The following is a 22533-nucleotide window of genomic DNA, read 5'->3' on the forward strand; positions in this document are numbered from 1 at the left end:
GTCAGCAGCGACGTGGCAGCGAGGGGGAGGGACGCGTGGTTCGTGTGAGGCTCGGACACGCGAGGCGAGGCACGTCGGATGCGTATTGGACCGCGACTTCGGCCGAATCAGGAGGCGACACGCGTCGGATTCTCGGCTCCACAGTTCATCGACGTCGGACACGCGGCATGCACGGAGCGAGGGTGACGTGGCCGGTCCGGATGACTCGAAATTCTCGGATTTTGTGCCCAAATCTTCTAAAATGCAAAACTTTCGCATACGGGCTCCGTTTTTGACGTTCTTTATATTCACGCGTAGGCGGGAATATAATCTACAACTTTCGTTTAGACTTCGTCGGCTAATTTTGACTTCATTTTTAATATTATTATTTTTAACAGACCGGGACAGGAAAATCCGTTAAAATTTCAAAACTTCTTCATCCGACATCCGTTTTCGTCTGTCTTTTTACCGTTGTACTACTATTGACGATACCTTCGATTCTCGTTTAGGTTGTTTCGGCTAAATATCGCTCGATCTTTATTTCAAGTTTTTAGTTGTCTACCGCTAATCCGAAACTTAGATAAATCATAACTTCCTCATACGAAGTCACATTTAAAAGTTTTTTATATGAAAGTTCATTATTTTTACGAGTTCTGCAACTTTCATTTAGATCACTAAGGCTAAAAGTAGTTTATCGAAAACTAAATTTTTACGCGACATAGTGTTTGCCGGATTTGTCACGGATCTTCGATTGGTCATAACTTATTCGTTATAACTCGGATTTCGACGAGGTTTTCGCCTAAATGTTTCTAATGAGATTCTCTACAACCCCCAATAATAAAATTTTACGTATTTCAAATTTTATATTTTTTCTAAATTTCACTATTTAGCTTTTAATTGGAATCTCAGAAGACTTCCAATATTTTATGAGTGATTCTAAACATAGTTTTACTTCATTTCGAGTAAAAAACCATCAGTTAGAACTCAATATTAAAATTCACATAATATTTTATAATATTATTCACTTTTAATAATTTACAATACACGATAACAGAACGTGTATGTTACATCACTTCATGAGAAATATTGAATTCATGTTTGGTAAGGAAATTTGGCTTTCGCATAATGATCTTCTACAACCTTTGAATTCTCACGTCGTGAGGCTTTGAGGCTCACGTAGTGAGTTCCATCTTTTGCATAAATCATTGAGAATTCCCTAATAACCACACCGTGGTACTCAATTACCACATCATGGGGAGTGTCTTTGCTAGATTCTTCTTCCTTTTAAGCTCCATTAAGCTTCAGTCCTTCCCGGTTCCAATATTCATCACTTCTAGTCTTTTTTCTCAAGAATGTCCTATTTGACTGCAAAATGTAATTAAACTAAATAGGTATCACATATCTTTGCAATTTACCAAAATATAACTTAAAATGTATTAAAATAATGCTTAAATATGTGTATAAATATGGCAATATCACTTACCATGAAAGGATTGGAGGTAGCTACCTACACCTCTCGATTTAATGACCTTACAAACCTCTGCCCAAGAATGGTGACCCCAGAAGATAAGAAGACCGAAAGATACATATGGGGATTGGCTTTGACAGTTAAAGGTCTAGTTACAACATCCATACCCTCCACCTTTGGTAATGCTAAGTAATTTGCCTATCAATTGACTGAGCAGTATATCCGTCAGGGTACCATGACCCCAAAAACGGAAAAGAACCAAACATGGAGTACAAAACAGAAGTTCCATGGAAAGTCAAAAGGGAACTCCAAGCATTACAAAATTGAACCAGAACCTATGGTTGTTTATACCGCAATTACCAACACTCCCACTTCATCCAAGTCCTACATTGGGACTTTACCCCATTGTACCAAATGCAATTCCACCATTTCTGAAATTGTAAGGAGGTAATATATAACAACTTTAACATAAGGGGCCATATCTTGAGGTACTGTAAAAAGACCCTAACCACTACAACATCAACCACTACGATAGGGGGAAGCTGTAACTGCTTCTAATGCAAAATGCAAGAACTCTCCAATCAATTCCAAGAAATTCTTGACAAAGGATTTATCTGTCCAAGATTCTCTCCATGGGGAGCTCTAGTATTGTTTGTCAAAAAGAAGGTTGACTTAATTAAAATGGAAAATTTTACTCGGTATTTGTGGGTCGTTACAACACCATGCACCGTTAGATTGTTCACCAAGATTCTATAACGATTTGTTGTAGATGCTACTGATTCTCTAGGAGTAGTAGTTAATGTATCGAATTCGTTCACCATGGAGGTTAATCGCTTGTCTTTCATATTCTATGGACCTTTAAATAGATAAACGAGGGTGTCCCATATTTCGTCAGTTGTCTTGCACAATTTGATGTGCTCAAAAAGAGAGGGTGGGACATCAAACACCATTTATGAAAACATGATTTCATTAGCACGGGTCTTCTTAATGTTGTTGGCTGTTAAATGTGCATGTCTGATTTCTTCTTGACCCATAAGTATTGTTGTTGGCTGTTAACTGTGCATGTCTGATTTCTTCTTGACCCATAAGTATTGTTGTAACATCTCTAACTACCTGCCTAACCGAAACATGCGGACCTTCAGCCACAGATCTCCATATTTCAACACCTTTTTCTTTTGCAACCAAGAATATCTCCACTCCCATTTTCCAATGATCATATTCTTCCACCAGCAGCAATGGGGCTCTTGATGGGCAACCCACGTTGTTTGCGATTTGCCATGAGTATAATGGTTGATTTGGATTTGGAGCAGCTATTGTTGTGTTGTTTTTTGAGCAAAAGTGGTATAAAGAATAAAATTTATCCCAAAAAAGAAATGATTGAGAAACCAATGTATTCTTAATCAATTATAATTGATTTTTATACATTTAGTCTTTACGACCGACTACTTAAGGTAAGCCGAGGAAAATGGCTTAACTGGGTAATATATTTCTCACTTTCTATTTAGTCCTTAATATTTTTTGGGTAAATTACACGAATGGTCCCTGTGTGTTTGGGGAAATTTGCACGCTTAGTCCCTAAGAAAGATTTTTAACTCGGACAATCCTTAGTATTAAAATTTGTAACCCGCCTGGTCCCTGCATTTGAAATGATTGTATTACCCTTGCATTAAAAAAAACATTTTATTAATTATTTATATTTTAACAAATAAAAAACCTCAAAACCCACTCCACTATATCCCAAACCTGTTAGATCGACACCATTGCTACTGTAGCTTGCAACCTATTGGATGTTGTCGCTGTCGGCGGTAACCAGTAGGCCGCCTCGATCCGCCGGTAACCGTCTTCGTTGATGTTATGTTTTTTTCGATGAACAAGAACAAAAAACGAAGGTATTGTTAGGGTGCAAAGTCATGCTTGAATGTGGAGTCTTGGGCTTTCCCTTTTGTATGTGTAAATGGGTTGAGTCTTTCCTATAAATAGGAAGTGAGTGACTCCCATTATGTAAGGAACCATTTGGAGTGTTAGACTAGAGAGAGAAATTGTGTACAAACCCATTTGTATATCCTTTCTAGATCTAATATGAACTTACAAAGAATTATTTACTCCTTGTGTTCTTGAGTTTCTATGATGATTCACTAGATCTTTTCTTATTCCGCACATGCCATCATAATCAACACCACTACAATTGGTATCAAAGCGGGTGTTCTTGATTTGATCAAGAATTGATCCTTGATGGCTATCTTGATTTGGTGATTCTTCATGTTCTTATTGATCTTAGTGATTAGAGAGTGTTGTGTGTTCTAGAAGTCGAATTTTTCCTTGATTTGATCCATAATTCGACTTTCTCTCTCTAGAATACTTGTTTATATCACTTTCTCTCTCTAGAAAACTCATTCGAAATCACTTTCTCTCTCTAGAAATCTTCAAGTTTTTGTGATCATGGTGAATTTGCCGTACAATTCTTGGATTGTGATCGTTGAAGGTATCAAATACAAAGTCAATAAAGATCAATATTATGGGTTGGTGTTAAACCGTTTGATTTTTGGGGAAACTATGGTTTCTTATGGAGGATTGAAGGATGATCATGGAAGCTTGATATTTCAACCACTTTGTGAGATCAAATGGTTGGCTGATATTACATGGTCCATATCAACACGTAGTAGTGATAAGAATGGAGAAGAAAAATATTTGTTTAGAAAGAAATATATTTCTCTTATTGAAGACCCAAATGATCTTCGTGCTCTTAAGTTTGTTGAAGTTCAAGACAATGGAGTTCAATGTGATGTTCTTGATGTTCTTGATGTTCATGATGTTCAAGAAAAAGGAGTTCAAGTTGATTCTTATGATGAAATTTTTTTTTGCTCGATTGGAGTTCAAACTGATGATATTTTGTGTTCTTGTGATTCGTTTGAAAGAATGATTCCTTATCGGAAGCCGGTGATCCAAGAAATTCACAAGTATCAAACTCCAAAAGATTTGATTCAAATTCACAAAGTTGAAGTTGTGGAAAGTGGGTTTGTTCAAGGAATCAAGTCTTCAAGATGCAAAAAGATGAGAAAGAAAAAGAAGAAGAAGATCAATCGCAAAAACAAGCAGGTTTACTCACAAAAATCGTCAAATGTTGTTGTGAAGCCGAAATCCGTGAAGCAAATTTGGGTTCCAAAGCAACAATCTCCAAAGGTTGCATTGAATTTGAAGTCAAAACCCAAAAGTGTTGATGGTTCTTTTGAAGATGTTCTTGGTTTGACGAAGAACACGAAGAACGAGTTGTACATCTCGCATAATGGGTGGTACAATGTTCAAATTGGAGATTTTCTCATTCCAACAAAAGAACCAAGATCTTCTAAATTCGATTCGTTTGTTGAAAATGGAACTCGATTCGTCAAAAAGGTATCACAAATTCTCAAATGGATTCCAAAACGTCCATGATTTCGATTCGTACTTTGCGTTTTTCAATTTTTGATCGATTTGCCTCATTGGATCAAATCCGTTTCAACCCCATTGATTGATCCAATTGTTTTTGTTTAGATCAAAATCCCAAAAATCAAAATCAAATTAAAATATTTTTACTATTCATTCGATTTTTACTGTTCATCCAATTGTTTTTGAGCCCAAACCAAAAATTCAACCTGATACTGTTCATCGATCCAAATTTGAAGCCCATTTCATTAATTTGTTTTGATCCGTATATTTCTAATACAATTCAAATTTTACTTCATTTTTTTTAAAAGCCCAAAATCAAGTGTTCAACTGTTCGAAATCGGAACGAACGAGATAAACAAAAGTCAAAATTTGATTTGTCGATTTGTCGAAATAGTTTGTTGTTGTTCGATCGTTTCCTAGTATCGAATATTGAAGATCGATTTGTAGACGAACATATTTTCAATTTGTTCTCATAGGAGTCGAATTTGATTTTGACTGATCTTACTTGGTGTCGATTGAAAACGAACGTGTTTGTTTGCTTGGGGTCCAACGATGGTTACTGGGAATCGAATGGGTTTGTGCTTACTTGATTTTGGAGTCGAATGTGTTTTGGATTTGAAATCGAATTCGATTATTTGGAAGTTAATGATACACAGTCAAACGCATTTGATTCAACTGTGTTTGCTTAGGATCGAAATCGAATTCGAGTGCTGTTTCTTTTCGATTCGACTGTTAGTGATGTTCGTGTTGTCTGGAAACGAATTGAGGTATGTGTTTACGAATCGAAACTGGATTCGTGATTAAGGGTCGAACAATCGATTATTTGGGTCGAATAGAAATTGGATTCGTGATTATTTGATGTCGAGTTTTGATTTTGGAGTCGAAGATCTGGGATCGCGGTTGAGAGTCTCATTTACGGAATTGATCTCATAATTGAGAGTCGAGCATCAAGCCTGGGAGTCTCGACTTGACAGGTTTGAAGTCAATCGAGTGTTCGCATCTATGGATTGTGTTCGATGTATGCTGATTTTTTTTTGAGTTCGCTATATGTGATTGTAATTTGGAGTTGTTCGCTATGCATCTGGTAATTTCGACTTGTGATAGTCGAGTGAGTAGTGGCTTTGCTGTAGGTCAATAGATGGCTGTGCGAAGAACTCATCTGGAAAGCAAAGTGGCTGTTTAACGAGTTTGCTATTCGAAATTGGAGTCTCGATTTGGGAAGGGAAGACATGTAGAACGAAGTCTGTGATTTTGAAATCGTATGAGAAGATTAAAAAGCGAAGTTTGATGATTTAGATTGTTGATTTTGTTTGTTAACGAAGGGCTTCGTTAAGTGATATTGATTTCGAAGGTTTCACAGTTGGAATGGATGTCGATGGTTATAGACTGAAAAGCGAAGACTTATCGTTTAAGGACGAATTATAGATTGTCTCGTAACGAAGCCTTGGTTGATAATGAGTTTGGAAGGGTATTTGCTTTTGATAAATGGGTTTGCCTTATTAACGAAAATTTGATGTTGACTAACGAAGGTTTTGTAGCGATTTTTGTTCTCTGATTAACGAAGTGAAGAACAAGGATAATCACAAATCACAAGTTTCGAAACTTATCCCTCAATATTTAACGAACGAAGTGGCAGTCACATTGACTTCGCTATGTGAAGTTCTTCCGTTCGTCTCTCTGTGTAATGAATTGGAGAAGAAAACAAATATCTTTCGAAATTGGTCCCTATAGTTTCGAAGAAATGGCATAACTGGTCAAATTTCGATATTTTTGAAGACAAGTGGATGAATTTTCGAAAGTAGCACCTGTAGTTTCGAACGTTTGGCAGTTTATACCCAATTTCGAAAAAGGTGTTCCAAAGCTGAGAAAATGAAGAATGTTCATTTCTGGTCCCTGCAGTTTATGCGAATTTACGCTTTATGCCCAGTTTCGCAAATTGGCTAGATTTTCGCATATTAGACTATTTTTGGCGCAACGGGTCCCTGCAGAATTCAGAAAGTGACATTTTTTACCCGGATTTTGGAAAATCTTGCAACTTTCACCCAAAAAGTCAAAATTTTTCACAAATTGGAAATTTTTTGAGGCTTTTTCGTGATTGTTTTTCCATGTAAGATTTTTGCTGATTCATTTTTGGTACACATCAAGGGGGAGTATTGTGAAGTTTATTCCTCGGGCGCTTCTCACCCTTAATGGGTTTTATAATCCCGGTGTTACTTCGAGGGGGAGTTTGCTCTTGATCGCGCTAGCTCGTTGGATACTGAAGCCGGGACATCCAATCCTAACTTTGAGGGGGAGAATGTTAGAGTGCAAAGTCATGCTTGGATGTGGAGTCTTGGGCTTTCCCTTTTGTATGTGTAAATGGGTTGAGTTTTTCCTATAAATAGGAAGTGAGTGACTCCCATTATGTAAGGAACCATTTGGAGTGTTAGACTAGAGAGAGAAATTGTGTACAAACCCATTTGTATATCCTTTCTAGATCTAATATGAGCTTACAAAGAATTATTTACTCCTTGTGTTCTTGAGTTTCTATGATGATTCACTAGATCTTTTCTTATTCTGCACATGCCATCATAATCAACACCACTACAGGTATAGAAACCCCAGTTCTTCTCGATGATTGCCATGGATTTTTTTGAGAAATAAATCGATAAATAGAGGTGTGGAAATCCCTTAGCACCACCATATGACCGGAATCAACTCAAATCCTTAGATATCCCTCTATCCTCCACCATCTGAAGTCCTTCAACTTCTTCCCCACATTTCCCAACAAGAATCTGATGAAATTTTGAACTCAAATCCTCTACCAATATTGAAATTGAGACTAATCCACATCAAACCCGAACATTAAGCGAAGCATACATTTAAAGACAAAAGCAGAACCAAATCAAAATCCACCTGTGTTTTTCAAAACCAAATCAAAAGACACTTGCTTTAAAGCCAAACAATGCGAAGCATTCATGTGTTTTTTTAGGATGGTTTCCGTTTTACTCAGTCCTTCACCTCTACCTTCAATCAATATCCTTATATCCATACATATTTCGCAAATTGATTCTTCTTACTTCCTTCCATTCACGATCGAACCCATGATGGTGGTGTGTGGCGTTCTTCATATTTGTGATAGGGGATGAAGAAGAATTAAGTGGCACAATGGCGGTGGATCTGCTTTTTATTTGGGGATTTCTAGAATTTTGAATCAATTTCTTTGGGCTTTTTCTAGTTTTTCTCTACATCTTTTTTTAATGGATTTGTACCATGGCTAATTGATTTCATCTGTATACGTGAAGGAAGGAAACAGATAGTGGCACAGTGGCGGGAGAGCTCTAATCGGACAGGGGGAGAGGCAGAGATGAGGCGGTTTTTGGATTATTTTTTTAATTTTAATTTTTATATTTATTTTATATAATAATAAACCAGAAAATAAAAGAAAATAAATAAATAAGGGCAATACATTCATTTCAGATGTAGTAAGGACCAGACGGGTTATAAATTTTAATACTAGGGATCATCCGAGTTAAAAATCTTGCCCATGAACTAAGTGTGCAAGTTTCTCCAAACCACATGGATCATCCGTGTAATTTACATTATTTTTTTGTTACGAGTACCGCTATGGTCATAAACATAAACAACCCCAAACACATCATTAATGATTGTCCCACGTAGGATGTCATAAGAAAACATTAAAAAAATCGATCATAAGTACCGAATATATACAAAAATAACAAAGACTTATTTTGCAATAAAAAAATATTAAGGACTAGATGTGCAAAAAAATAAATAAATGAATGACTAAATGTGTACAAAGTGAGAAATATATTACCCTGTTAATTAATTTTTCCAGCTTACCTCAGTAGCCGGACATAAAGACTAAATGTATACAATTTAACAAATTGAAATAGTATATATAAACCCAAAACAAACTCTATCGCAAATAAAAAATACATTATACTTTTATTTCATTTTCCCAAATATCAAGCTATATAGAAACGTTAAACATCTAAACTAAACGTCCTAAACCAGGCCAGAGTCGGGTGTCATGTATGGCCCATTTTCTTACGTCAAGGCCGGTGTCTATGGCCCATTTTGTTACCTTAAAATCCCACAGCCACAGGTTAGGTTTAACATAGAAGCAAGCAAGCCAAACAGAATGATGATGAATACGCTGATTAAGAAGGTGAAGGCGGATGAACGGACGAGAGCCATAATTCGTAACGGGCTGGAAATCGGACAGCGTTCTATCTTCGTCATATCCGGCGACAAGCCCCATGATCAGGTCATCACACAAACAAAAACACACATATACGTATACATTAAATGTTTGCTGCTTATAGAGTTTGAGTATGGATCATTCATGGGTTTTTTTTCGAGCAGATTGCGAAGCTCTACTTCATTATTCGCGAAGAAGAAGGCAATAGGGACCTTGTATCGAAAGAAGTTGTTTGGTGCTACGAGGATAAACTTGAACTTCGAAGGTTTTTTTCTAATTTTTTTTTCGTAGTTAATTTACGTTTTCATCCATACTATAACAAAAAATTAGGTACTTTAAACAAAAAGTTAGGTACTTTAACACGCACATGGTATCATCGACTGCAAAGTAGGATTTTTATTTATTTATTATTTTTGTCGAAAATTGTATAAAATTTAACTGAGGCGTCCTATTTTAGGATGTTGTAAATTGGACGCCTTGGAAAGGTTGATGAGCACTGACCAAGGAATATACCAATACTAGTAGCTGTGTAAGTTGTGTAACAGAAAACAAAAAGAGGGAGGGTAAGGATGAGTCCAATTTAATTTGTGGACTAGTTTTGTTTGCAGCTAGAGAATGTTTTGTTTTGTGATTACATGGAATGTGTCATGCTGTTGCTTATGTCTAGAATTTCATTTCTTGGCTAATTACTAATTTATGTGTTCATTGATCACCATACCATGTTGCAATCTTGCAGTCGTAAGAAGATGGCCAAACAGGTGGAGTGTTTGAGACGTCATGGGATTTTAGATCTTGAGAAGTGTCCCCCTTTCTCATTTTTTCTTGAGTTTGCACCAATTACGCCTTGTTGGTATGAGGATTCTGAGAGAATTCTTGGCAATAATACATTTGGCATGTGTGTATTTCAGGTAAATCACAATTCACAGTCACATTAAAATGAGTTACTTTAGGTCAAGTTCTTAACTATGGTAAATGTTGATGAATCCTGATGATATGCAATGTGTTTTTTTTTTTTTTTTTTTTTTTTCTTTTCAGGATTTTGAGGTTTTGACACCTAATCTTCTAGCAACAACTATTCAAACAGTGGACGTGGGTGGGTTGGTCATTCTGTTGATTCCTTCTTGGGTATGAGTCTGTTTTTATCTTTTACTAGTTGCTTGTTTTTTTAACACAATTACTGATTTGGTAAAACAATCCCCTATATCTGCTCAATTTGGATGTATGTTCCATCATCCTTCCTGGGGGGGGGGGGGGTGGATGTTTACAGATGAGCTACAAAACTTTTTGACTAAACCTTAAGCAAGAGCTGTTTTGGTTGTGGATTAAGGATATATATATATATATATATATATATATATATATATATATATATATATATATATTAATGTATAGAGGTATAATAGAAAATTTAGATGATGGTACATTATGAAACCTTATAATTAAAAATCAAAAGTGGGCTTTGTTTTCTTGGGATGGAGAGAATGATTGTTATGCTGTTGCCTGTTGGCATGACATGTTTCAAATACTATTTTCATTTGTTCATGCATATATACAAGCTTTTATGTGAAAAAAAAGGTGAGGCTTAATTTTGCTTCTTTAGAAGTAATATTCAAATTTGTTGAAATTTTGTAACTCAGGTTGATTTTTTTTTTATAGAATGGCGGGTTAGTATATGCCTCGGATAGAACTCAGGACCTCCTAGTCAGTAACTCCTTGTTAGACACCTTGTTAGCTAAGTGGGTTAGCCCTAACTTGTGTAACTCGGGTTGATAATATCTATATTCTGCATTAATAATCTCCAAGTAGAGTAATGCTACCTGGGTTATGTTGACATGCTTACTTGTTCTATCAAGAGCAAGTGCTATGAGTGAGTGGAAACTTTTGCACTAATAACAACTCCATTTTTACTTGTATAATTAATACAGACATTTATTCAATAAAATAGTGTGTATTCAGATGAATCATATTTCATAACATTAGTTTGGGCCCGGGTGATATTTGCAGGAGAGATTTATTACAGAATCACATTCATGGGCTGTCGATGAACATGTCCTACTTTCTCTTGCATCATGCAGACTATATAAAGTTATAGATGATAAATTGAATGTATTACCAATCTCATCTCAGCCACAGCCACCACATATTGAGGAGGACTTCACCAGACAGATGTCACGCCTCATGATTCACCAAGGCGAGCCGTATATCAACCCATTGGATCCTACACAGCATCAGCTTCTCGTCAATATGGGACCATTGCACCCATCCATGAGGATGACCACTAGCCCATATCATCATCATCATCATCATGACATTGTCAAGTGTTTGCTATTAAAATGATTTTCAAACATTTATTATTATTATTATTATTATTATTATTATTATTATTAACACTTGCATGGTTTGTAATTATAACTCTTTACTTTTTCTCATGGATGAGTAACATGTGGTTTGTCTAATTATTAGGATCTAGTTTATTTCTTTTGTATGAGTATGTAATACATGACTGTTTGTGATGATCACGTTTGGTAAATTTCAAGTCTGAGGTCGTTTATATACTTCCATTGCTCACACCTGGCATTGCTTGCCCCGAATGCCTATGTGCCCATATTATTTCTATTTTAGTTGTATACTGGTTATTTATGTTACTCAATTTAATGCACGTTTGCAGAGTTGCATTCATACAACCATAATGCTAACTTGAATGCTTCGGCTTTGCAACCTATTTTAGCATAATTTCTTGTTTTTTTATTTCTTTTTCGGCATGCTTGGCTTGGCTCAATTGTGATGTCGTTCTATTTGTACATATATTTTGTGTGGATTAGTGTTCAATGGGATGAGCACTCTTCTCATGGATCAAATAGCCAAATGTTGAGGGTTCCAATTTTTGTTGTGTTGATGAAAGATGTAGATTTTGGAGTAGAGTGGTGTGTGTGTATAAGCCGTTCTTAAAAAAACCGTACCATGGACCAATGTATACAAGGAGATCACAACATAAATCAGCTTACCAAAGGGCCTTTGGTGTAATGCTAACGAGCGACCCCCTCAATTGAGATTTTATGGGTAGTTTAGTAGTTAGATTAGGAGCCGTTCTAAAAAAACAATATAAATTAGGCTAAATACAACAAGGAAGCAGAAGAAATACAAAATACAACAAATGAAATGGATAGTAGAATCAATTAGAGTCGATCCCACTAAATGCTTTAGTCAACAAGTCAATTCTCCAATATATGTTCTCCTCAACACCCCTCTTCTAGGTGGAGAATAGATGTCAATTATTCCCAACTTGTTAAGAGAGATGTGAAAAACTCTAATGCATACCGTTTTCGTCGACATATTTGTAAGCCGATCATTTGAGGTTACATACGAAAGTCCAATTGTTCTTTATCAAGATGGTTTTTGATAAAATAATGATCGACCTCCATATATTTCAGCCTATCCTGTTGAACCGGGTTATTCACAATCTTCACAGCTACCTCATTACCACAATGTACCATAACTTGATCGGTTTTATCAACACTTCATATACGTCGTGGACCATATCTCTTAGTTTAGCGCCGGTCCCACTGTCTAAAATTTTTACTTCTCATTTGTTAGAAAATTTGGATGGTGGTTCATTTTGGTAAGATAATCTCATCTGATCTTACGATCATGATTTCACAGCTTTTAATGAAAGCATTCACATTCTACTTTTATTTTAGGAGTCAGTAGACTCAAATAAGTTACTTAAAGTCGAAAATGATATTGTTGGGGTTCCTTTTTATTTCATTTTTTTCGCATTCCTTGTAGAATCAAAACAAAACTATATATATATATATATATATATATATATATATATATATATATATATATATATATATATATATGTGTGTGTGTGTGTGTGTGTGTGTGTATAACATCCCAAGTCCAGGTATACCTTGTAACCCTTGATCTTTTGAGCACTTGTCCATTTTGGCCCTTCATAGAGAAAAGGTGGTAAATGAGTACGCAGGGCGTACTCGAGTGTACGCTCAGCGTACTCATATGCGTGCATTTGACGCGTAAGCCACTTAGTACGCTGAGCATACTAGGCCCAGAGTGAAAATCCTAATTGGTGGTGAGTCCCCTATATTGTAACGCCCGTGTTTCTGGGCTTGTCATCAATAGCAATGTAATAGTCTAGATTAGCCTTTGTAACCTGTTTTGAAATAATAAGAATGTATTACTTGAGTATTATATGCTTAATTGCTTAATTGTGTGGCTTAAATGAATTAAAAATGAAAATAAGCGTGAAAATGAAATGTTAGATAAGACCGATATCAATGCATGATGATGTAGTGGTCGCAACGAGGTTTCCGAAAATATAAAGAATGCTGAAATCCGAGTTATAACGAAGAAGTTATGACCTGTCGAAGTTTCACGACAAAACCGGTACGGTACAGCGTAACGTAAATAGTGAATTTATGTTGGAGCGACATTTAGCCTTGGTGATCTAAACGAAAGTCGTAGATAATGTTAAACTGAGAGCGTGCATGAAAAGAACGCCCAAATCTGACTTCGTATGAGGAAGTTATGATTTTTCGAAGTTTCAGCCTAGCAGTAAACAGCCCAAAGTTCGAATATGAGATCGAGCGATATTTAGCCGAAACAATCTAAATGAGAATTGAAGATCTCATCGATGGTAGTTCAACGGAAGAAAGACAGACAAAAACGGACGTCAGATGAAGAAGATATGATTTTCTAATAGAGTTTTCCTGTCCCGGCCTACTAAAAATAAATAATAAAAATAAAATCAAAATTAGCCGACGGAGTCAAAAGGAGAGTTGTAGAGCATAATGTCACATGCGCGTGCATATAAATAACGTCGAAAACGGAGCTCGTATGCGAAAGATATGAATTTCTGAAGTTCGGAACACAATTTTCGAGGCTGTGTCAGAACTCACGAGGTGAGCACAGTGCTCACGACGTGAGCACAGTCTGTACACCCTCCAGAGCAAGTGGACGAGTGACACATGCAGTGACCTACTGAGCTCACGACGTGAGCATTAGAAACTCACGACGTGAGTACAACAATTTTTCCCTATAAATAGATTTTGAGGGCGAGCCGTTTTGGGTTGCTACATCTCTTCTCTCTCACTCCCGATACTCTCTCTAAGCCCTATTTTAACCCCCCCCCCCCCCCCCCCGAAGCCCCGGTATCATCCCGAGATGCGAAGCAAGTCCCGAAGCCCCGAAGATCCCGAGAATCAGAGTTCCCGAGCCGAAGCTCTGCCTGCAAGAAGCCCGGTTTTTCAAAGAAGCCAGTTTTTGTGAAGATCTTCCAGATGTACCGAAGAATACTACTTCTACAAGTCGTAGTGCTGTCCGATCATCTTCTGATCAAGTGAGTGTATATACCCTTTCTTCTAACACATAGATATAAAGTATCTCTTATATAATACGTGTTATGTGAGTGCATAGTCCTCTTCTTAAACACGATTCTAATACAAGTATTGTTTGAATGGAGTAAGTATATGAGATATTCTCTATGAAACATGTGCTATATGATTATGTGTTATCTGTTTATTTGGAATGAATATCTTATCAGTTTTAAATGGCATATAAATGCATGTGTATATTGTTATCTACAAAATGTTAGGTAGAACTTGGGTAGATAATTGTCGTGTGATAAACAGATGAGATGCCTCATTGTTGTAGTTGATCTAGTCATTCAGCAGAATATGGATGACGACCACAGACTCTTTCTAGACTGTCCTGTGGAACGCTGGCAGGTTCATAACCTGTAGGTGTTGTGAACGATGTGTTCACCGGTGTATTCTACCCCCTTCATGGTTGCCTTTAGGACATCTATTGTTGAGGAAACCCCTTTGCAGTAATGTCCGTCCCGATGAAAATCCTAGATTAGGTCCCTTGAGATAGATGTTGTTTTAGGGACGTAAAGTGAGGATAACGGGAATGGGTAATCGGGTTATTGTTGATTGATGAATTAATTATAATTATTATTGTGGGTTGAAAGCCCTATATGCTCACCAGGCTCCCAGGCCTGACCCACTCATTTTATTTGTATTACAGGTAGTGGCGCAAGGGCATAAGATGGATGAATCATCAAGTTATTTTGTTTATAAGCCTGTAGTTGTATATAACTGTTGTATGACTTGTAATATGTCGTTTATGCTTTTTGGTATGTATCGGAACATGACATCCCGAGTTTTGATATATAATGAAAACGCATTTCTTTATGGAATGCTTTGGTAAATATTATTTTATCATGTTTTGTTTTTGGGAACAAATTCCACAACTCTTTCAAATCAAAAGGGTTTACTCTGAAATTATCTTTAAAAGTATAAATGAAACCGGTCTTTTCTGGCCGTGATTTTGGGGATGTCACAGTTGGTATCAGAGCATTAGTTTAAGCGAACTAGGAATTTGTAGGATTTTTAGACTTAAACTTAGAATGCTAAGTGAAGTTTGTGAGTTGTGTGTCTGTTATATTTTAGACACGAGCACTAGTTTATTTTAGGAAAATTGTCTAAAATGCTTTTATGTGCTAAATGTTATATGATTGCCATATATGATGTTATTTGTTCGGATCGACGGTTTGTTGCCAACCGGATCTGAAGGTTTATGTGTTTAGGATTCTAAGCGTATGTATACGATATTAGAACTAGCATGTAATCGTTTGGAGTAATAAGGATGATTTGGATATTTATCGTGGAAGAGGATCTAATTTCACCTTATTCGGTGTATAGATCAGCAATGGTGATAACAAGAAGTGGAGTTGGAAATGCTGATGAAAACAGGAATCAAATACCTGTGTTGGAGCAAGTAGTGATTGCAGCAGCAGCACCCGAGCCGATGACTATGGCTGGTGTGCAATTGATGATTCAGACGATGCTGGATCGTCAGATGGAAGAGACGAGATGTCTGCTCCGGCAGAATCGTGGAGAACTCTCGATTCCGATAGAAGAGCCCAAGGTTAACGGAGGGCAGTCGGAAGGAGAAAACTTTAGTGGAATCCATGGTCAAGACGACCCACCGATTGTTAGGCAGAATAACTGGGATAGAGGAAACGATGGAAGAGGATGCAAGTATAAGGATTTCATGGCATCCAAACCACCAAGTCTATCCGGAAGCCCGACGCCAGTAGAAGTGATTAACTGGATCTCCGAAATGGAGACAATGTTCGAAAGTTGCGAGTGCAGCAATAGACAGAAGACCGCACTTGCGATCCCTCTTTTAAAATATGGGGTACTAAGCTGGTGGAAGTTACTAGCTGATTCAATGCCCAAGGGAGAAGCTAGCAAGATGTATTGGGAAGACTTTGTTGAGCAGCTGAAATTGCAATACTGCTCAGAGCAGGACCTTCTGGAAATCAACAATGAGTTTCAGAATCTAAAAAAAGGAAAGATGAGCGTTACTGAATACGCTGCAAGTTTCACCAAGAAGATGAAGCTTATCCCATACTTAGTTCCAACTGAGCTAGCGAAGGTCAATAAGTTTGCTCGTGGGTTACCAGCGGACTTCGGTCCAATGGTTAAGCAAGCTACAACTTTGAAAGCTGCCATCTGGGCTGCTAAAAATGTTGAGACCCAGATCAGGGAGAAAAGTCTGGAGAGGTCTGAGGTTGGAGAGAAGAGGAAGTTCGATGGACCTTCAGGGTCCAACAACAAAAAGATTAAGTTCTCGAAATCTGGTTCGAGAAGAGGAAGTGGTGGAGGAGGCGAGGCGAAATGGTGCGACAAGTGCAAGAAGAAGCACTCTAGGAAATGTGACGGGGAGGTCGTCACATGTTTTAAATGTGGGAAGCCAGGGCATTATGCCAACGAGTGCACCCTTACCAAGAAAGTTTGTTATGGGTGTGGTGAGGAGGGGCACATTTCAAGGGATTGTCCGAAGAAGAAGGACGCAGCCAAACCCAACATTCCGCCAAAGCCGAAGGCGAGAGCATTCCAGATGACACTGGAAGCTGCAAAAGAAGAAGCTGATGTCGCTTCAGGTACCTTTCTCGTAAATGAATTGCCTGCCCAAATTTTATTTGATTCTGGAGCCAATTACTCCTTTATATCGCATGAATTTGGTAGAATACTAGCTTTGCCTGTTGATAGACTAGATAATGCTTTATTAGTCGAAGTTGCTAGTGGCAAGTTTGTACCTGTTAGCCATCTTATGAGAAACATCTTACTTGATTTAAATGGGAATAAGTTCCACGAGGAATTATTGCCTATCGAGCTTAATGGTTTCGACATCGTGCTGGGAATGGATTGGCTTAGCGCCAACGACGCCGAGATATTATGCAAGAAGAAGATAGTACGAGTGAACGCGCCAGGGAAAGAGTCGTTTATGGTGTACGGGGACAAACGCAGAGTGAATTCTGGGATCATTTCATTGATGAAAACCAGAAAGTGTTTAGTCAAGGGATGTACATCATATCTAGGGTTCGTGATTGACACAAAGAAGGAGAAGAAGGAGGTGCAAAGTATTCCGGTGGTGTGTGATTATCCGGAAGTGTTTCCTGAAGATCTTCCTGGATTACCGCCTGATCGACAAGTAGAATTCCGTATTGACTTGTTACCCGGAACGACGCCAATTGCAAAAGCACCTTACCGATTAGCACCAACCGAGATGAAGGAGCTGATGATGCAATTGCAGGAGTTATTGGACAAAGGTTTCATTAGACCTAGTTCATCACCCTGGGGAGCTCCGGTGTTATTCGTGAAGAAGAAGGATGGAAGTATGAGGATGTGCATCGATTACAGAGAGCTGAACAAGGCAACAATAAAGAATGGATATCCGTTGCCGAGGATTGATGACCTGTTCGATCAGCTGCAAGGCTCAAGTTATTTTTCAAAGATCGATCCGAGGTCAGGATATCATCAGCTGAAGGTGAAAGAGCAAGATATAAAGAAGACTGCATTCAGAACAAGATATGGACACTACAAGTTTTTGGTTATGTCGTTTGGACTAACCAATGCTCCAGCAGCATTCATGGATTTAATGAACAGGGTTTGTAATCCATTCCTTGATAAATCTGTGATAGTGTTCATTGATGACATTCTGATTTATTCAAAAAGCCAAGAAGAGCATGGCAGACACTTGCGAGATGTGTTGGAAGTCTTAAAGAAGGAGAAGCTGTATGCAAAGTTCTCCAAATGTGATTTCTGGATTCGATAAGTCCAATTCTTGGGTCACGTGGTCAACCAAGAAAGGATAATGGTTGATTCGGCAAAGATTGAGGCTGTGACAAAATGGGAGCAACCGAAGAGTCCCACGGAAATCCGAAGCTTTTTGGGATTAGCTGGATATTACCGAAGGTTTATCCAAGGCTTTTCTTCGATCGCTAGTCCATTAACAGCTTTGACCCACAAGGGAGCAGCTTATGCTTGGAGTGATAAGCATAGAGAAGCATTTGAGTTGCTAAAGAAGAAGCTATGTGAGGCACCGATTTTATCTCTACCCAAAGGAGTTGAAGACTTCGTTGTTTATAGCGATGCGTCTGGGATTGGATTGGGTTGTGTTTTGACCCAAAGAGATAAGGTGATCGCGTATGCATCTCGACAGCTGAAAGAGCATGAAAAGAACTACCCGACTCATGATTTGGAGTTGGCAGCAGTAGTTTTCGCTCTAAAGATATGGAGTCATTACCTCTATGGCACGAAGTGCAAACTGTTCACTGATCATAAGAGTCTTCAATATCTCTTTAGTCAGAAAGAATTGAACATGAGGCAACGGCGCTGGCTAGAATTGCTTAAGGACTACGACTGTGAGATACTTTACCACCCCGGTAAAGCAAATGTTGCTGCTGATGCTCTCAGTCGGAAAGTCAATCTTGAAAAGAGAAGGCCAAGAGCGTTGAGAATAGAAGTTGTCTCGACTATTGTGGAGAGTATAAAGAAAGCTCAAGGAGAAGCTTCTGAGAAGAATGACCGGAAGGAAGAACATTTGGGTAAAACGTTGGTATTCGGTACGAACAGTGACGGACTGAAGGTATTCCAAGATCGTATTTGGGTACCTAAGACTGGAGGAATAAGAGATCTTCTAATGGAAGAAGCTCATAAGACCATGTATTCGATTCATCCCGGTAGCACAAAAATGTATAGGGACCTGAAACCCTACTACTGGTGGCCGACGATGAAGCTCGACATTGCAAAGTATGTGGCCGAGTGTGTGACCTGTGCAAGAGTCAAGGCACAACATCAGAAAACGTATGGGAGTTTAGAACCTTTACCTGTGCCTATGGGTAAGTGGGAAGACATTGCTATGGATTTTGTCACTAAATTGCCCAGGACAAAGAGTGGTCACGACATGATTTGGGTGGTCGTTGATCGATTCACTAAGAGTGCGCATTTCATAGCGGCCAATGAGAAGTGGTCTATGGATAAGCTTGCGAATTCTTATGTGAAGGATATTGTGAGGCTTCACGGTGTTCCGTTAACAATTATGTCGGATCGTAATAGCCGTTTTACCTCAAGGTTTTGGAAAAGTCTACAAGAGGAGTTGGGTACCAAGTTGTGTTTGAGTACAGCTTACCATCCACAGACTGATGGTCAGAGCGAACGAACGATACAAACGCTTGAAGATATGCTGAGAGCATGCACCCTGAAATTCCAAGGTAACTGGGATGAACATTTACCTTTGGTAGAGTTTTCCTACAATAATAGTTTCCACTCGAGCATAAAGATGACACCTTATCAAGCTTTGTATGGACAAAAGTGTCGTACGCCGTCTTGTTGGCTTGAGGCTAGGGAAAAGCAGTTTATGGGACCTGAGATAGTCCATCAAACTGCTGAAAAGCTGAAAATAACCAGGGAGAGAATGTTAGCCGCTCAAGATCGTCAAAAGAGCTATGCTGACAAGAACAGAAGACCGATGACTTTTGAAGTTGGAGATTCGGTTTTACTTAAAGTCTCTCCGTGGAAGGGACTTATAAGATTTGGTAAAAGGGGAAAGTTAAGCCCAACGTTTATTGGACCGTTTAAAGTTCTTCAGAGGGTTGGGAACCAAGCTTACAAGCTAGAGCTACCCGAAGAACTGAATGGGATTCACAACACTTTCCATGTGTGTTATTTGAGGAAGTTCACGGGAGAAGTTCCCGATATGATTCCACTATCGGAATTGAGAATTGATGAGAACAAGAGGTTGATTGAGGAACCAGAGGCAATCGTTGACCGAAAGACTAAGAAGTTGCGACGCAAGATGGTCGAGTTAGTGCTTGTCCTTTGGAAACATACGAATGGGCCAAATCTCACCTGGGAGACGGAGAGTGACATGAGGAGTCGCTATCCGCATTTATTTGTTGATGTGTGATTCCGGGGACGGAATCATCCTAAGGTGGAGAGAATTGTAATGCCCGTGTTTCTGGGCTTGTCATTAATAGCAATGTAATAGTCTAGGTTAGCCTTTGTAACCTGTTTTGAAATAATAAGAATGTATTATTTGAGTATTATATGCTTAATTGCTTAATTGTGTGGCTTAAATAAATTAAGAATGAAAATAAGCGTGAAAATGAAATGTTAGATAAGACTGATATCAATGCATGATGACGTAGTGGTCGCGACGAGGTTTCCGAAAATATAAAGAATGCTGAAATCCGAGTTATAACGAAGAAGTTATGACTTGTCGAAGTTTCGCGACAGAACCGGTACGGTACAGCGTAACGTAAATAGTGAATTTACGTTGGAGCGACATTTAGCCTTGGTGATCTAAACGAAAGTCGTAGATAATGTTAAACCGAGAGCGTGCATGAAAAGAAAGCCCAAATTTGACTTCATATGAGGAAGTTATGATTTTTCGAAGTTTTAGCTTAGTAGTAGACAGCCCGAAGTTCGAATATGAGATCGAGCGATATTTAGCCGAAACAATCTAAATGAGAATTGAAGATCTCATCGATGGTAGTCCAACGGAAGAAAGACAGACGAAAACGGACGTCAGATGAAGAAGATATGATTTCTAACAGAGTTTTCCTGTCCCGGCCTACTAAAAATAAATAATAAAAATAAGATCAAAATTAGCCAACGGAGTCTAAACGAGAGTTGTAGAGCATAATCTCACCTGCGCGTGCATATAAAGAACGTCGAAAATGGAGCTCGTATGCGAAAGATATGAATTTCTGAAGTTCAGAACACAATTTTCGAGGCTGTGTCAGAACTCACGAGGTAGTGGCGCAAGGGCATAAGATGGATGAATCATCAAGTTATTTTGTTTATAAGCCTGTAGTTGTATATAACTGTTGTATGGCTTGTAATATGTCATTTATGCTTTTTGGTCTGTATCGAAACATGACATCCCGAGTTTTGATATATAATGAAAACACATTTCTTTATGGAATGCTTTGGTAAATATTATTTTATCATATTTTGTTTTTGGGAACAAATTCCGCAACTCTTTCAAATCAAAAGGATTTACTCTGAAATTATCTTTAAAAGTATAAATGAAACCGGTATTTTCTGGCCGTGATTTTGGGGATGTCACATATATAAAGGATATCATGGCCTCATTCCTGGCCACCATTCCCAGACAACAAACCCTCCTAACCCTAATTCATCGTTCTTATAGCTTGTGAGTGCATTTGAGAGCTTGTGAGTGGATTCTTGTGTTCTTGAAGTGAAGAAGAAGACTTGGGAAGATGGAGTGAGAGTCCAGACCCTTGGATCTGAGCATAGCTGTGTTGGGAGCTTCACATAGAGGTATAAAGCTTCAAGCTTTCTCACTCTTTTGATTTGTGCATCTTCATAGTGTATTTTAGGGTTTTGTCCCAAAATATGGAGACTTTATGAGATAATGAGCTCTAGAGACCATAATCAACCCTCTTTGAGCGTATTTAGTGGAGTAATGTCATAAAAATCCAATCTTGGACGTTAGAAACAAGCCATGCATGAGATATGAGCTTTATGAGGAAAGAGGATGAGTGTTTTGTGTGTTTATGACCAAATCAGCCATGTAAAGGCTTAAAGTCACTAACTTTATGGAGTAAGAGCTAGTAGAGGGTCAAGATCTATGATTTGAGCCAAGGTCTTAACTGATTAAGACCAAATGTGTGAGAAGAGTGAAACTGGGACTTACGCTGGGCGTAATGTAACATCCAAAATTTCTAATAAATTTGAACTTTTTAAAATAACATAAATCATACATTTAATGTATTTTTTTCAAAACAAATGAAATACCAAACCCCAAGATCAAATCAGTTTCCAACCATTATTAGTTATAATTTTAAAATTTATGAAAACAAAACCAATTCAATATCAATTCCAAAAACCCGCCTCGAGCCAGTGTGTACAATCATGCCCGACCATTTTGTGTACCTAAAATAGTATTTTTAAGGGAAAAGGGGTAAGCACAAAGCTTAGTGAATTCCACACATACACAATATCATATCATATAATCCTTACCCCTATACACGAATACAATCGGCATCAAACACATAACCACGCATGCATGTCAAAGAACAAATCAGTAACAGACATACTCCTACTGGGACACATTGGCT

At 38.0% G+C, this 22533-nt stretch overlaps 1 protein-coding gene across 1 annotated transcript; it reads left to right on the forward strand.

The window, feature by feature from the left end:
• Window positions 1–8888: 8888 nt before the first annotated feature.
• LOC145109553 (RNA cytidine acetyltransferase 1-like) lies at window positions 8889–11629 on the forward strand. The gene is made up of 5 exons (XM_079046732.1): window positions 8889–9140; window positions 9239–9339; window positions 9811–9982; window positions 10110–10199; window positions 11079–11629. The coding sequence occupies exons 1-5, from the start codon at window positions 8904–8906 to the stop codon at window positions 11409–11411; spliced, it is 933 nt and encodes a 310-aa protein (XP_078902858.1). The 5' UTR covers window positions 8889–8903; the 3' UTR covers window positions 11412–11629.
• Window positions 11630–22533: the final 10904 nt, after the last annotated feature.

This window comes from Lactuca virosa, chromosome 4 (assembly GCF_052849685.1).
Source record: "Lactuca virosa cultivar CGN04683 chromosome 4, Lactuca_virosa_CGN04683_v6, whole genome shotgun sequence".
Lineage (NCBI taxonomy): Eukaryota > Viridiplantae > Streptophyta > Magnoliopsida > Asterales > Asteraceae > Lactuca > Lactuca virosa.

Bases quoted from the DNA above. Each gene is read 5' to 3' on its own strand.
- LOC145109553 (XM_079046732.1), top strand. From the start codon at position 8,904: ATGTATGGCCCATTTTCTTACGTCAAGGCCGGTGTCTATGGCCCATTT. The intron at 9,340-9,810 runs GTTTTTTTCTAA...GCAATCTTGCAG, and splicing joins GATAAACTTGAACTTCGAAG to TCGTAAGAAGATGGCCAAAC. The intron at 10,200-11,078 runs GTATGAGTCTGT...TGATATTTGCAG, and splicing joins TTCTGTTGATTCCTTCTTGG to GAGAGATTTATTACAGAATC.